The sequence below is a fragment of the Bombyx mandarina genome, chromosome 13, assembly GCF_030267445.1.
Source record: "Bombyx mandarina strain Sakado chromosome 13, ASM3026744v2".
NCBI classification, from domain to species: Eukaryota; Metazoa; Arthropoda; class Insecta; order Lepidoptera; family Bombycidae; genus Bombyx; species Bombyx mandarina.
Window position 1 is genome coordinate 11126881 of NC_143220.1, and position 15687 is coordinate 11142567.

General features: G+C 38.5%; 1 protein-coding gene across 1 annotated transcript; it reads right to left on the minus strand.

Moving 5' to 3' along the window:
- Positions 1-13139: 13139 nt before the first annotated feature.
- On the minus strand, positions 13140-14604 carry LOC114245295 (uncharacterized). Its single transcript, XM_089732537.1, has 2 exons — positions 13438-14604; positions 13140-13144 (listed from the first exon to the last, which is right to left on the minus strand). The coding sequence occupies exons 1-2, from the start codon at positions 14465-14467 to the stop codon at positions 13140-13142; spliced, it is 1035 nt and encodes a 344-aa protein (XP_089588663.1). The 5' UTR covers positions 14468-14604.
- Positions 14605-15687: the final 1083 nt, after the last annotated feature.

The window sequence follows — 15687 nt, forward strand, 5'->3', positions numbered from 1 at the left end:
CTTGTTTAATAGCAAACCTATATTGAAAATGTTGTAGCGAGATTTAGGCATCTGTCAAATACCTTGTGTTCCATGACCGCTAGCCGCTACACATTTTTTTTTACGGGATTTTATGACCTGGTAACTAAGACCTTTAGGTCAAGTCTCAATTTAATATACATATATTCATAATTTTTATGAAAAATGATAATAAATATGAAGTGAAATGAAGTTGATTAATATGAAACATGGCCTGAAATTAGGTGAAATGAATTGAGATAAGATGATATGGTATGAAATATAATCTCAGTAAAATGGTGGTCATTTACTGAGACTTTTTCAGTGGACTTTTTGGAGGATCCCGAGAAGTTACGTTCAGCGGCTTTGTTTGATTTTCCCACATTTGTGCACTTTCACAGATAATAAACAGTTAATAAACCACATTTATTACGCATTCAAACGTGGAGAAACACTAAATAGACAAAATAAAACAAATCACACAACTTCACTCCTCGCGTTCCCGCCAAAAACTCATCCGCTACGCATTTAACATCTGATTAATACAGACATATTATACTTATAATTCAAATATTTTGGCAACATTCAACTATTTAATAGATATATAATATATAGTGGCCCGCTCCGGCTCCGCTCGGGTCTTTAACAAAAATTTCAACGATATTTGACGTTGCTTTATTTTTTTAAATAAAAGAACACTTATTGCGGCATAACTACAATAGTTAAAGACATATCCTGTCACGACACTTTTTGTAATTAATAATGTGTTCTACAAAGTCGTAGTACATTTTTTTATTCTATCATCAATAGTTTTCGCAGGGCACGCGATGTAGAGAATATTTTAGGTCAATTTTTTTACACCTTGGGTTACATTATTGGAGTTTTAGTAAAGATCCCTAATTTTTCTCAAAAAAGATAATAGCCTATGTCACTCGGGAATAGAGTAGCTTCCAAACAGTGAAAGAGTTTTTCAAATCGGTTCAGTAGTTTCGAAGCCTATTCAATACAAACAAACAAACAAATCTTTCCTCTTTATAATATTAGTATAGAGTATAGATATAATAGAGATAGTACGCATTAGCCGGATTTAAGCACTTTATCATGGTAAGCGCCGTTTGGATATTTTGTTGTTGCCCGGACTGCATAATGGGCGGATTTCAATATTTTAATATTTATAAGCAATTCGTTTGTTATTGGACGAGGTGGCTCTTTTTTTTTTAAATATTGTTTGCGTATATTTACCTTCCAATACGGGTTTGAATGTCTGTAACATAAGATATTTTTTGTACATTGTACTCCTATCTCTATTATCTGTACTATTATCTCATAATGCGGTGTATAAAAATCCGGACTTGTTTTCACTAATATTTTACTTAGTTCGTAGAGAAAAATGTCAAAGAATAAATGGAGCATAGGTAATACACTTAATGTTAAGTCATTGGAATTTTAAGAAAAGTTCACAGATTAAACAGGTTCATATTATAGATTACATTTTTTTGAGGCAACGGCTCCGTTTTGATTATGCCACTCATTTCAAAACCTTGAAAAGCGAAGACTTACTCTTGCGGTAGCGGTACTTAATCTTGCGGGCTTAGAACACATTAGGAGTAAATACACAAATATATCAATTTGTTTGATTTGATTTTTATTACGCAATGCTACATACAACCTTCACCGCGGAATCATACGTGAACGCTTGCTACGTACGCATTTCCTTCAAAAAATTGGTAACTGCTTACTGACTTATACTACGACCATAGCGCACAGCATTTCCATAAGAGTTGAAGTGCGAGCTTATCTTCTGATGTAGCCAAAATTAAAAAAAAATACTACATATTCTGAGTCTGAATACCTCACCACCGCTAGGCTAAATAATAATTCATTCCTCGTAAATAAACTGTTACCGAAATTGTTCACACGATATTACCTGTTATCCATTAGATATATTAGGTAGTAATGAGGTTGGTTAATGCTATCAGAAAGTGATGTAGCCGAAACTAGGGCTCATTGTTCATACAAATCATACTCACTGCCGAGTAATCGGCTTAGTTCATTCCTGTAATGTAATTATTGGTTAAACAGTGTGTTCTGTGTTGCTATTCTTATTCAAAATCCCTAATTTTAAGGATAATTCAGTTGAATTGGGCTGGATTTGACGGGTTGATACACAACTGTCCCGTTTTTTCTGAAGCAACACTTCTCCTTTTTCGTTTGAAGAGCGGAAAAGTCATATGACATTATTGCTAAGATGTTTGTTTATGGGTATTCGCTCTTATAATTATGTCCTATAAGAACAGCGAAGGAATAAGTTTTCTATAAACTTATGTGTTACTATGCCACCATGAATCTAATTTGAAAATTTTGTATTATCAATCTTGAAAAATACGGTTTCTTACGGCAGTAAAATGGTATGGTATCAAGTGCTGGTCTTTTTTTACCTATTTTATTGCTAAGATAGGTAGACGAGCGCACGGTCCACCTGGTGCTAAGTACCAGAGTAACCAGAGCATATAGACAACTACAACGTAAATGACGCCACCCACGTTGAGAAATGAAGATCTTAGTTTTAACAGTACAACTGCAGGCTGCCCCACCCTTCAAACCGAAATGCATTACTGCTTCACGGCAGAAATAGGCAGGGCGGTGATACCCACCCGTGTGGACTCACAAGACGTCTTATCATCAGTAGAAGCAGGAATGATGATTAGTAATGGGCATGAATAGTAGGCCAAGCAATTCTTGAAAATTATTATTAGTACTATTAGTAAATCCATCAACTTTGATGGATCCATTAATTAAGTCCTTTAGACTTAATTAATTAAGTCCTTTAGACTTAATTAATACTAAGTACTACTTAACATATAAATATATTAGTTTTATTTGCTATTATTATCACTACGTCATGTCGACAGTTAAGCAAGCAGATGCATCTTTTGGGACCACTAAGGCTATTACGTAAGTGTTCCACGAAAAATTTAGAATAGTACTTTTCGCGGAATGTACTTAAGCGAGCTGGTATCATTGGATATTAAATAGGACCGTTTGATGGAGTAATTGAGATCTAACCCATTCAAACCTAGATTCAGATGTTTGTGTATACTTGAACTACCCTTTTGTTTCGATGTGCTAATTAAGGAGATCCCTTGAAGTTCGAGAGTTATATGATAATTCGATTACGAATCCATTGTAAGCGGAGAATCCGGTTGTGGAGCGGAGTTTTGGAATTCCCTCAAATTTTGATTGATATTTTGTTGTATTAGAGACTGATTCGGTGGTGTAGTACTTATGGTTTGATCACACGTACCGAGTAAACGGGCGAAACAGTAAATTTTTTCTCGGCCGAGATAGTAATGTAAGCGATACGTGTTTTGAAATTAGCAGAGCTCTTAGATGGGTGGACGAGCTCACAGCCCACCTGGTGTTAAGTAGTTGTCGGAGCCCATAGACATCTACAACGTAAATGCGCCACCCACTTTGAGATATAAGTTCCAAGGTCTCAGTATAGTTACAACGGCTGCCCCACTCTTCAAACCGAAACGCATTACTGCCTCACGGCAGAAATAGGCGGGGTGGTGGTACCTACCCGTGCGAACTAGGTACGAAGGTCCTACCACCAGTAATTACGCAAATTATAATGTTTTCGGGTTTGATTTTTATTACACGATATTATTCCTTCACCGTGGAAGTCAATCGTGAACATTCGGCAAGTACGTATTTCATTAGAAACATTGGTACCCGCCTGCGGGATTCGAACACCGGTGCATCGCTACACACGAATGCAACGAACGTCTTATCCTTTAGGCCACGACGACTTCAGAAAGTGCATTAAAGCTTTGTATTAATAATGAATTTATGTAAATTACTGAATCGCTTTTCCTTTGCTTTGACTTACTGGAGTTTTACTGATATTAATATATCATTTGAAATAATACATACGTATTTGACAATACTTTTTATCATCAGGAACAAAAAAAAAACGGAAAAACAAAATAAAAAAAATATAATTCACAGCTACGCGGCGTCATTCGGAAATTCAACATCCTTTGTAACTTGGAGTCATCCGCTTCGAGCCACGTCGAAAAACTAAAAATTCCTTTTGGTTTTAATGAAAAAAATCACGAAAGTGGAAACTGTGGCCGGCTGTCAGTTCCATTCAGGGTTTTAAAACGCAGCCCGCTGAAAACCTGACGGCCCGTCGCTTCCATGACTGCCGCGGCACAAATATTAATAAACAGAGATATTTTTTTTAATCGAGAGGTCAATGCTCTTTTCACACCAAAGTTATTTTGTTTGCAGGTTTTGGTAGAATAAATAATAATTTAAAAAAAATAACAAAATACGCTTTTATAGAAAATCCCATTAAAAACAGAAAATAAATTTTAATAAATTTGAAGTTGAATTTCAATTTTTTCAATTTGTTTAAATATTAAATTATTTATCATCGGTCCTTAATAAGTATATCAAATTTCGAGTTAATCAGATGTTTTGAAGGGGGTCAAAATCGTGTTCAAAGATTTCGTTACAAACATACATACGTCTGAAGCTAAGAAAAGCCGTATTAAAAAAAAAACAACAGGATTCTAAAATTTGCAAACCCCCTCGCGAAGGTCGTGGCCTCGCTGCATAACTTTCTCCTGGACTATCCTGAGTCAACCCTATCTGTCCTCGGCTGCGTGGATGGCGTTGTGGATTGAGCCGTTGATCCGAGTTCAAACTTCATTACACCAGAATATATTAAAAAATCGTCGTAATGCAATAAAATTAAATGGTGGTAGGACGTATTGTGAGTCCGCACGCGTAGGTACCACCACCCTGCCTGTTTCTGAGACTTTACAACTCATATCTCAAGGTGGGTGGCCGCATTGTACACGTTTTTTTTTTAGCCCATGCATTTAGCGCATAGCATGAGCCCATAGAAATCTACAACGTAAATGCGCCACTCAGCTTGAGATATAAGTTCTAAGGTCTCAAGTATTGTTACAACGGCTGTCCCACCCTTTAAACCGAAACGCATTACTGCTTCACGGCAGAAATAAGCAGGGTGCAGACTCACAAGAGGTCCTACCACCAGTAAAAATGTCTATGGTATCCGGTAACCATTTAACTCCAGGTGGGCTATGAGGTCGTCCACCCAACTAAGCAATAAAAAATTTATCTAATTTTATTATTGAACAAGAGAAATTTTTTTATTTTTAGAAATATGACAATATTTTTTTAAATAGGCATTATTTATTTATTAATTTATATCTTCTTATACTAGAAAGTATAAAGGCGGACTTAATGCCCTAGGCATTCTCTAACAGTCTACCTTAGGGGAGTGCAGAGATGAAGCTTGGTAGGTGTAGTGTGAAGGTTTATTATTATTATTATTATAACCTACGAATAAATAATAATATTTAATAATAATAATAATATTTATTCGTAGATTATAACTTTAAAATATACCTTTGTTATGTCGCACAGCGCCTTCCGTGGTGTTTATTGCCCGTGTGTTCACCAAATATTTTGATCAGGCGTCTCTAGATCAGACTGGTGGTTTTTTACTGGTGGTAGGACCTCTTGTGAGTCCGCGTCGGTGGGTACCACCACAATACCTATTTCTGCCGTGAAGCAGTAATGCGTTTCGGTTTGAAGGGTGGGGCAGCCGTTGTAACTATACTTGAGGCCTTAGAACTTTATATCTCAAGGTGGGTGGCACATTTGCATTGTGGATGTCTATGGGCTCCAGTAACCACTTAACACCAGGTGGGCTGTGAGTAAGCAATAAAAAAAAGGACTCAAGCTTTTAACTTTCACTTTGTGACAATTCATTCTTGACTTTAACGTTGTTTATATTAGTCAATTGGCATTAGGCTCCATTACGTACTATTACCATTTTAAATTTTTAATTTTTATCAGCATAAAATCTGTGTTGCACTAAAAAGTTCCACTATTAATTTCGTTTGTCGACCAAAAAAAAGCTTCACAAAGGAAAGATAGCGAAAACTTTTTCGTGGAAGCGAACGAAGTACATTCTCATTAAGTTCACGTAACAACTAAGGTATTAAAAAGTGGTACTTTTTCTTTGAAACTTTAATCACCTTCTGTTCGTTATAATGTAGACTGCTCTATAAGTTTCGTGCTTTGGACTTTGTACTTGAAAAGGCGTCTATGAATTTTGTATGACAATGTTAAGTAATTGGAAGAGAAATTTCATAATGTATATTCTCTTGCTAAAATAGAATGGGATTTGAGGCGATTTCAAGTATTCTACTTTGGTGATTCAAGGATATATTTATTTTATGGGTTGAGTTTTTTTTTAATTTATTTATTTGGTATACTAACAGTACAAAACAAACATAATTAAAAAAATAGGTAAAACAAAAACCGAACAAGTTTTCACCATTAAAATTCCACGTAAGTACAAAGTGAGCAAAGGAAAAAAAAGGGAAATTTATAAATTTAAGTTTACAAAAAAAGTTACACAATACAAACTTAAGTACGTCCACCTCTATTTTATGTTTATACATGTGTATATATACTTTAAAACTTAATAATACACATCGGACTTAATTCACCTTGAAAATACACTTTACAATATTTCAAAATTGCATTTTTATATGCTACTAGCTGACTCGGCAGACTTCGTAGTGCCTAGATCGATAAATAAAAGACCTAAGCTTTTGTATAAAATAAACTTAAAACAAACAAAAGGAATTTTGATATTTATCTACCTTTTAAACCTTCTCTGGACTTCCACAAATAATTTAAGACCAAAATTAGCCAAATCGGTCCAGCCGTTCTCGAGTTTTAGCGAGACTAACGAACAGCAATTCATTTTTATATTTATCGATAAAATGTAGATAAAATGATAAATAAAAGATGTCAGCATTGGAGAACTTAGTATCATAAAACCTACAAGATCTACGGACAAAAGAGTTGAAGCATATTTCGTTCGAGTCGTGGACAGTTGGAAGGTCTGTTTAGAACGCGCGGAAATACGACTACATTTAAATGAAATCTTGGAAAGAAGACATCTCGAATCAATCTTATTATATATTATCTTATATAAAAACATTTGATCCCTCAGTAGTCTACGATCGACCAGAGAGATAATTGCTGTCGGTTCTGGGAGTTGGAGCGACGATAGTGGTATAGAAGATGTTTAAAAAACTTTTTTTTTACTTTTTCTAGTCGCTCAATTTAAGTATTATATTGGGGATTGCAGGCGACGGAGCCATATTCTAATATAGATCCTACATAACTGTTGTATAGTCTTTACCAACTCTAAGTATGAAACCTACCATTCAATAAGCCTTATTTAGTTTTTTCCCTACCTGTGCTGATAGCGTTCAGAGGCAATTTCAGCTTCACGATAACGTGTAGGTGAGCTCACGGGGCTCAAACCTGAAGTGTTGCTAACAATGGCCCTAGCAAGAGCAGTGCTTTGCAGAATCTACCACCGGATCGGAAACGCGACCCACTGACAAGATCCGGCGAGAAACTCAGTGGGCTATGTCTATGGGTTAATTTACTAGGCCAGTCCTTTGTCACAAGCGACGGGTTCAACGAGGACGGTGACCGGAAAAGTGGTAGTAGCAACCACCTTACAATACACCATTTTTTGTTGGCACTATTGTTTGCTTAGTATTTAAATTATCATTAAATTTCACTTTTAAAATATAATTTCCGAAATCATCTTACGATAAGTTATTAAAAAAACCAGATCTTTATTAAAAAAAAAAGCATTCAGTATTTGCATAATTCGAAACTGTCTTTAATGGATAATGTAATTTCCCCTTTTTGTTAAAAGCCCGGAAAACGAAACCAACAAAATTGACTTTTCATTTCTCAGAAGAAAAATAATATAAATAGGATGAAACGATTCTGCCTCCCTCCCGAAGAGGAGGGGGTGTACAAAAAAAATTCAATATTTAATTACCCACTTTTCCAGGCGAATTAATTTACTTTCAAAGTTATTCGAAAGTTGGAAGAAAGAGAATCTCCCTTTGATGTCAGCTTTTAACCTCGTGTTTGGATAAGATAATTAGTATTAATTCAGCTAAAGTGAAAATTGAGGCCTCACTGATGTTAATTAAAATTTTCAATGCGCGTCTCACAAAGAATGTTTTCGTTGTTCTTTTATTAATCTGACGGTGAAATTATCTATATTGGAATTACGAAAATATTATATATTTTAGAACAAATATCCTGGATAACTTTTGTCCAGCGTCAGAAGATCTCCGGGTTCTAAGCAGCTACTTGACTTCAGAGATGCCATAAAATTTATGCTATCATGTACCTTGTGACAAGAGACCGAAGAATTATTTTCGTATCGAAACCTTAAACTAGAACTTAATCTTAGGATTAGTTCGCGGCGGTTAAACAAAACGAAGATATATTTTGGTTAGTAAATGTCATTTCCTCTGCTAATATCATCATTTGGCTTGACTACCAAAATCCATCAATAACAAAGAAAACCAGATGATAAATAACTACGATAATCTATTTTGCTTTAAAAGTGCTGTTTCAATTTATGAATTTTCTGTTATTTTTTTTTGCCTCACACATTTAAAGAAATACAAGATTTTGACGAAAATATCTACAGCTGTTCAAAACTAACATACGCTAGAAAATAAAACCCGCAAAATCCTCTCTCTCAAGTTTCCAGTTTAGTTGCAGTCTCTAAGAACTGAAAAGAATGCGAACAAACAATAGAAAGAAAATTTATTATACGTCAAAATATTTTTAAGGTAACGTTTCAGACTAACACCTGGCATTGAACCATTGGGAACACCTAACCGCTGCTTGTAATCCATTAAGACGACCATTGTGTACTTTTACAATGCGCTCATTGCAGTGTGACGTCACGGCAGGGCGGGCCCGCCGTGGGGTAATGTACCGTGCGTTAATGCGAAACCTCAGGGGATTATCCTTCGAAAAATATTTATTTTAAATTCGATGGGAAAGCTGTGCTTGGCCGCGGATTTGGGCTTTTAATTTTATTGTATAATAATGACGCTTCGTGATTTGTTCTGTTGTATTGAAGTTTGATTTTAAAGCATTCTTTAACATTTATTTTTGTTATTCGCGGTGCTTTATGTGTATGTACATGACTTTATGTTGTTATTTAATATAATGATTGAATAGTGCAATTTTTGTTCAAATAAAGGTTTTGTTTAGGCCAATTTCCCGATGCAAAAATCTGCTATTGCACTATTGAAACTTATATTATAAGCTTTTTAATTATTAATTTAATATTAATTATTAAAATTTAAATCGATAGATACTGGTGGTAGGACCTCTTGTGAGTCCGCACGGGTAGGTACCACCGCCCCGCCTATTTCTGCCGTGAAGCAGTAATGCGTTTCGGTTTGAAGGGTGGGGCAGCCGTTGTGACTATACTGAGACCTTAGAACTATATCTCAAGGTGTGTGGCGCATTTACGTTGTAGATGTCTATGGGCTCCAGTAACCACTTAACATCAGGTGGGCTGTGAGCTCGTCCACACAGCTAAGCAATAAAAAAAAAAAAAAAAAAAAAAAAAAAAAAAAAAAAAAAAAAAAAAAAAAAAAAAAAAAAAAAAAAAAAAATCCTGTTATTCATTTCAGTTGGTTCCATGGAATAACCTTTTTACAAATATATAATATTATAAGTTTTCCACTTTAAGCGTCAAGGATAAGTGAATTCACATCGTAGGTTCTACGGATTCCAGTAACCACTTAACTCAACATTGGCCTTGAGGTCATCAAAAAATTTAATCGAGCAAGTATCCAAATCAAATTATTGCGCATCGGTTTAAATTTTTTAAACTTATCATGAAGACCCAGATACACCGAACAATGTCTCAAGAAACAACGAAAAAAAAAAAAACACGCTAAACCACATACGAAAGACAAGAAATAGGAAATTCCATCCACGAAACGATGGCGCATAACCATTCTGCTGGTGCGCAATATCGTGCACGATTTATGCGACGAATGTGAATATTACCTGAGCATATATCTGATACAGTTAAAGAACGTGTCCACTGTTCAATCAAGAACGTCAAAGTACCAGGTATTTGGTTTGTGTATAATTTGTTTCATAATAGTATAATTTGTGTCATCGAATAGGTGATGCGTTAACCCACAGACACAGCCCACTGAGTTTCTCGCCGGATCTTCTCAGTGGGTCACGTTTCCGATCCGGTGGTAGATTCTGCGAAGCACTGCTCTTTCTAGGGTCGGTTAGCATCACTCCGGTTTGAGCCCCGTGAGCTCACCTACTATCTAAAGTTACGCTGAAATAGCCTCTCAAGGCTATCAGCTTAGGTAGGAAAAAAAAGGTGATGCGTGTTTGTTGTACTTTGATAAAGGGACATTTATTTTTGTTTTTGGACCAAGCACTGATTCACCAGATTGTAATTCAGGAATTTTGGGTTATAACGAATTATTAAAATAATACCAGTTTAAGGTGTATTTTATAATTAAGTATAACGATGTAAAAATATATTTCATTGGTGCTATATCGACTGACAGCTTTCTGAAAAACTATGTGGTTGCCCGGCGACGTCTCTGCCGCTCCGCCCGCATGCATTCCCCTTCAAGACCGACTAGTAGAGTAAATAGGGATGTGTGATGTGTGCGTTATACACTCCCCCTTTTGATCAGGTGAGGACCTATCACCTGGTCAAACAACACAAATAACGCGGACTGACACCTAAGCAATAACTTTACGCGGGCGACCTCTACCACGTTTAGGTACGACCGGCTCAGGACATTCACCCTCTCTAGCATGATAACGCCTTAAATCCGATACGCGGTACTTACCAAAAACCTCACCGGATCTATGAGCCAAAAGGTAAGTAGTAGGACTCACCTTTCTAGAGATGACGTAAGGTCCATCCCGTTTCGGGTTGAACTTGGAGGTAACACCCTTCGCAGCGTTACTAAGAACATGGGTCTTCATTAACACCAAGTCACCTTCTAAATATTCTTCGGGAGAGGAACGACCTTGATCAGCATATGCCTTGCGAGATACGGTGCAATGTTCTATCGATACTACTATGACCGGCAGTAGGCGAGTCATGGCACCCGAACATGACTTTACTCCGCAGACTTTCTGGTATGACGAGTTGAGGCTCTTCGGAATCAGTATCAGGCACATACCTATACAAAACCGCTTGATTCAAAAGATAACCTCTCTCAGTCCAGCGATTAACAGCAAGTTCATCCTTACCTTCGAGGTCCTGGATAATCTTGGCAACCTCTGCATCAGCCAACTGAGCTTCCCGGGTCGAAGTCGCATCCCAGTGTGGTACGTCTATGACAACCGGGCAAATGTCGCATGCCGGTGTTCCCCCATCACTGGTCGCGGGTCGACTAAGAGTATCGGCTAATACATTGGCCTTACCTGGGGTATACTCGATACGCAGATCAAAAGCCTGCAGCTTCATTGCCCAGCGAACCAACCTACCGCTTGGTGACTTCAAGGAAAACAGCCACTTCAGAGGTTGGTGGTCAGTCATCACACGGACTGGATGACCATCAATGTAACCACGGAATCGCTCGACAGCCCAAACTACCGCGAGAGCCTCTCTCTCAGTAGTAGAATAATTTTGCTCGGCTGTGGTAAGCAAACGACTAGCATACTCTATTGGATGCTCATCATGGGGCGACTCCCCCTGCAGTAGAGCAGCACCCAAAGCATAGTTACTAGAGTCTGTCCTCAGTAAAAACGGCTTAGTGTAATCCGCTTGTACTAAAATAGGAGACGTGGTCAACAACTTCTTAAGAGATTCAAACGCCTTACTTTGCTCCAAACTCCATTCCCAAACATACGATTTCTTAGTCAAGCGTGTGAGTGGTTCAGCTACCTTTGCAAAGTCCGGTATAAATTTGCGAAACCAGGAACACGTTTGAAGAAAAGTGCGTAAGTGCTGAAGACACTTAGGCTCCTTCATATCTAATACCGCGCGTACCTTGCCTTCATCCGGAGATATACCCTCCTGAGAGATCACGTGACCCAAATACTTGACCTTTTCTCTAGCAAAGACGCACTTGTCTCGATTAGCTCGAAGCTTAAACAAGCGGAGACGGTCGAATACTGCACGGAGATCTGAAAGGTGGCGTTGGTATGAATCTGAGATTACCAATATATCATCAAAATAGGCTAATACGGTAATGTCCTTAAGCGAGGATCCCGATCGAAATCTATCTATAAGTCTCTGGAACGTAGCTGGCGCATTCTTTAGTCCAAATGGCATACGCTTGAAACGATACATACCGAACGGTGTGACAAAGGCCGTTTTATCCTGATCCTTGATACTGCACTGCCAGTAACCACTTCGAAGGTCACAGGAACTCATCACGAAGCCTTTTTTAGTTGACTGCAGCAGCTCGTCAATGCGTGGCATAGGATACGCATCACCCTTTGTGACAGCATTAAGCCGACGATAGTCTACACAAAACCTATACCCACCATTAGCCTTTGGTACCAGAACGGTTGGTGCAGACCAGGCAGACTCGCACTCTTCGATGATTCCGTCTTTTAACATCTGATCGAGTTCTGCGCGAATAATCTCCTTCTTCGCGGGCGTGACTCGGTAGGGTGGTACAGCAATAGGGGCGTGGTCACCCGTATCGATATGATGTTCAGCAAAGGGCGTTGGCTCTCCGACTTTGTCAAAAATATCAGAATACTCACCAAGAAGATTTTCTAAGCTGGAGCGTTCCTCTTGTGTCAACAAAGTGCCCTCATCCTGCCTCAATAGGTTGACAGAGGCGCACTGAACCATCCCGCGTGTACTTTCTGTTAGCAGAGGGTGAATGACCCGAGGTCGATCAGCTGTCCACCATGTCATAGTAGAAAAATTCAAGACCAGCTCAAATTTTGTAATAAAATCGATGCCTAAGAGTGTCTCGTTATTTGACGCGTTAGGGAATACAACAAATTCTACAGGTATACACCTAGACATACAATTTACATTTACACACGTTAACTTAACAATATCAGTACGTATGCTACCATCAGCAAGCTTCACTGACATTTCTTGTGAATTAAATTTAATACCTAAACGTAACAAAAGTGAGTACAAGGTTGAACCCGCGATACTACGCCGAGCGGCAGTATCAATAAGCGCTGTACCGGGTTACCCACAAATCTCGATATTTAAAATAGGTCTACCCTGAGCAACAATAACATTAGTATCATTACATTGAACATTACAAATGGTATCAAGTGAATGGAATACATTATGTTGTGATTGTGACGTATTTTGATAAATAACATCGCATGTCGAAACACTTTCTTTACATTTTGGACAATTTGCTCGAATATAACCCTTTTCACCACAACCATAGCAAAACAAGCTAGACTTATTACTATCATTTGACTTTCTAGAGTTCTTAGGACACGTATCACGTGTATGCCCACGACACTTACAATAAACACAAAATAACTTTTTATCATTTATCTCACTTTTCACTTTAACCGCGGAATTATTTTTATCGGCACTGATTGGAGTCAAAGACGACGATGAACGCTGCGGAGACTGCACCCATGACCGCTGAACTACCGCGGTACTCTGTGGCTGTAATCCAGGATGCGCCGGAGACGCAGGCCCGATGCTTCCCGCTAAAGTCGCACCATCCGATGTGACGACGCGTGAACTTCGCGAGCCGGCCGCCGGATAGCATGTCGATTGCACACGCGACGACGACGTTGACTTTATGCTCATAGTAGCATTTTCCATGAGCGATTCTTCAATAGCTCGCGCTTTATCTATCAGGGATTCAATACTGGACACCGCATCTCGTGACAAACGTTTTCGAATACGCCTATCCAATAAGCCGTATATCATGTCCAACTTCACTTGTTCGGGTAATACGTATGGTAATGTCGACATCATAGCCCTTATTTTAATAATAAACGAATCCGCGAGCTCTTCGTTTTGCTCGACAGCGAATATGTTACGGAAAATCTTATAGGCTGGACGTGGAATACCATACATACATCGTAGTCTCTTGACAGCTTCGGGCCATGAAGACACTTCGGTCCGGACCCCTCGCCACCATACTGCAGCTTCACCGTGCAGCAGCATAGGCAGTCCTCGCAATGCAAGATCATCGCTGATCGACGCACACTCTTTAAAAATCTCCACTGAGTCGATGAATGCTTCTATAACTTCAGGGTCACGGCTCTGACCATCGAAGCGCGACGTACACTTAGCCATGTTGCCGGACTTACTGGTTAAAGACGTGGGTGTCGGTGAGGATGCTATCGCAGCGTCGGAAACTTCAGGGGGTGCACCTGAGCTACCTCTCGCGTACGATGTCATGAGGGATTCGACGAGTTGCCGATTCACTTCCGCCTGAGTTTTCGCGAAGGCGGCAAGGAATGAGGTCAACTGGTCCCCAGACATAAGTACTGACGAAGGTCTTGCGGCTTCATCTTCCGAGCTGGACTGATTATCACTCACAGCACCTGCACGTACTTTGCGTGGCGGCATCTTCTAGAACATTCTTTCTAGCACACACAATGAACTATGATTTTAATACCTACGGTACGAAATCCAGTTTAAGCTGGGTTCGCGGCCACTAGTTGGGACGCCACTTATAACGAATTATTAAAATAATACCAGTTTAAGGTGTATTTTATAATTAAGTATAACGATGTAAAAATATATTTCATTGGTGCTATATCGACTGACAGCTTTCTGAAAAAACTATGTGGTTGCCCGGCGACGTCTCTGCCGCTCCGCCCGCATGCATTCCCCTTCAAGACCGACTAGTAGAGTAAATAGGGATGTGTGATGTGTGCGTTATAGGGTTACATATTTAGAGCTAAATCTATTAAATAGCCCACCAAGATTTTCCGACTAAGCGCCAGTACTTCCTGAGTCTAAACTCGAAAAAAGCAAGTAGGCAGCGGTAAGTTGTGCTTTAAGACCTTTCCACTATGAAAATATTTGATATTAAGAAGGTGAATTTATGGTCAAAATACTAGCGAATGAGGAATTAGTGGTATCTCAAGGCAAGTCGTCTTTAAGATTAATTTGTTCCGAGTCAAAAGAAAAAACAGTTTCTTTACTTTTAAATAAATGTTCATCAGAGTCTTTGTATGATCACTGCTGTGAATTCTGACTACTCAATTATCTGTTGTTAATAGCAAAAGGTTGCAAATCAATCATCAAAGGTGTGTGATTAAGTCTCTATTTAGCAGTGGATTGGGGTCATTGCCGATGCAGTCTTGATTTTCGTACTTTAGTGTTGGAAGATATTGAAATTTTGCGTTCTCTTGCTACCCCCAAACATACGATATAGGACTTTGGGAGAGGTAAAGTTTTATTAATGTTTCGTAAAATCCGGCCATCGCCATCATGGTCGATTACTCTTGGTAAAGCAGTCGTAGTCATGTGGAATCCTTGTTTATTAAAGCCTTGACAGCTAAGTTGAAGGCCATAGACATCAACAGCGTAAATGCCTCCGCCCACCTTGCGTTCTAAGTCTTAGAAATAGCTGATTGAAAATATTTTTTTCTTGAAACTATTCGCGTGCTGCTCACGTTGATGGTAGTATGACAGAAACTTTCTTTGGGGTACGAATGATTGTACCAAGTTTCATCACAATCGGAGCACATAGAGGACGCACAGATACACTAATATTGATATTTATTTATTAAGATAATTCTTCAGTGAAGAAAAAGTGAGAAACAGACTTTACATTTCAA

What these genes read in the sequence shown, in the direction of transcription:
- LOC114245295 (XM_089732537.1), bottom strand. Translation starts at nt 14,467, where the DNA reads ATGCCGCCACGCAAAGTACGTGCAGGTGCTGTGAGTGATAATCAGTCC.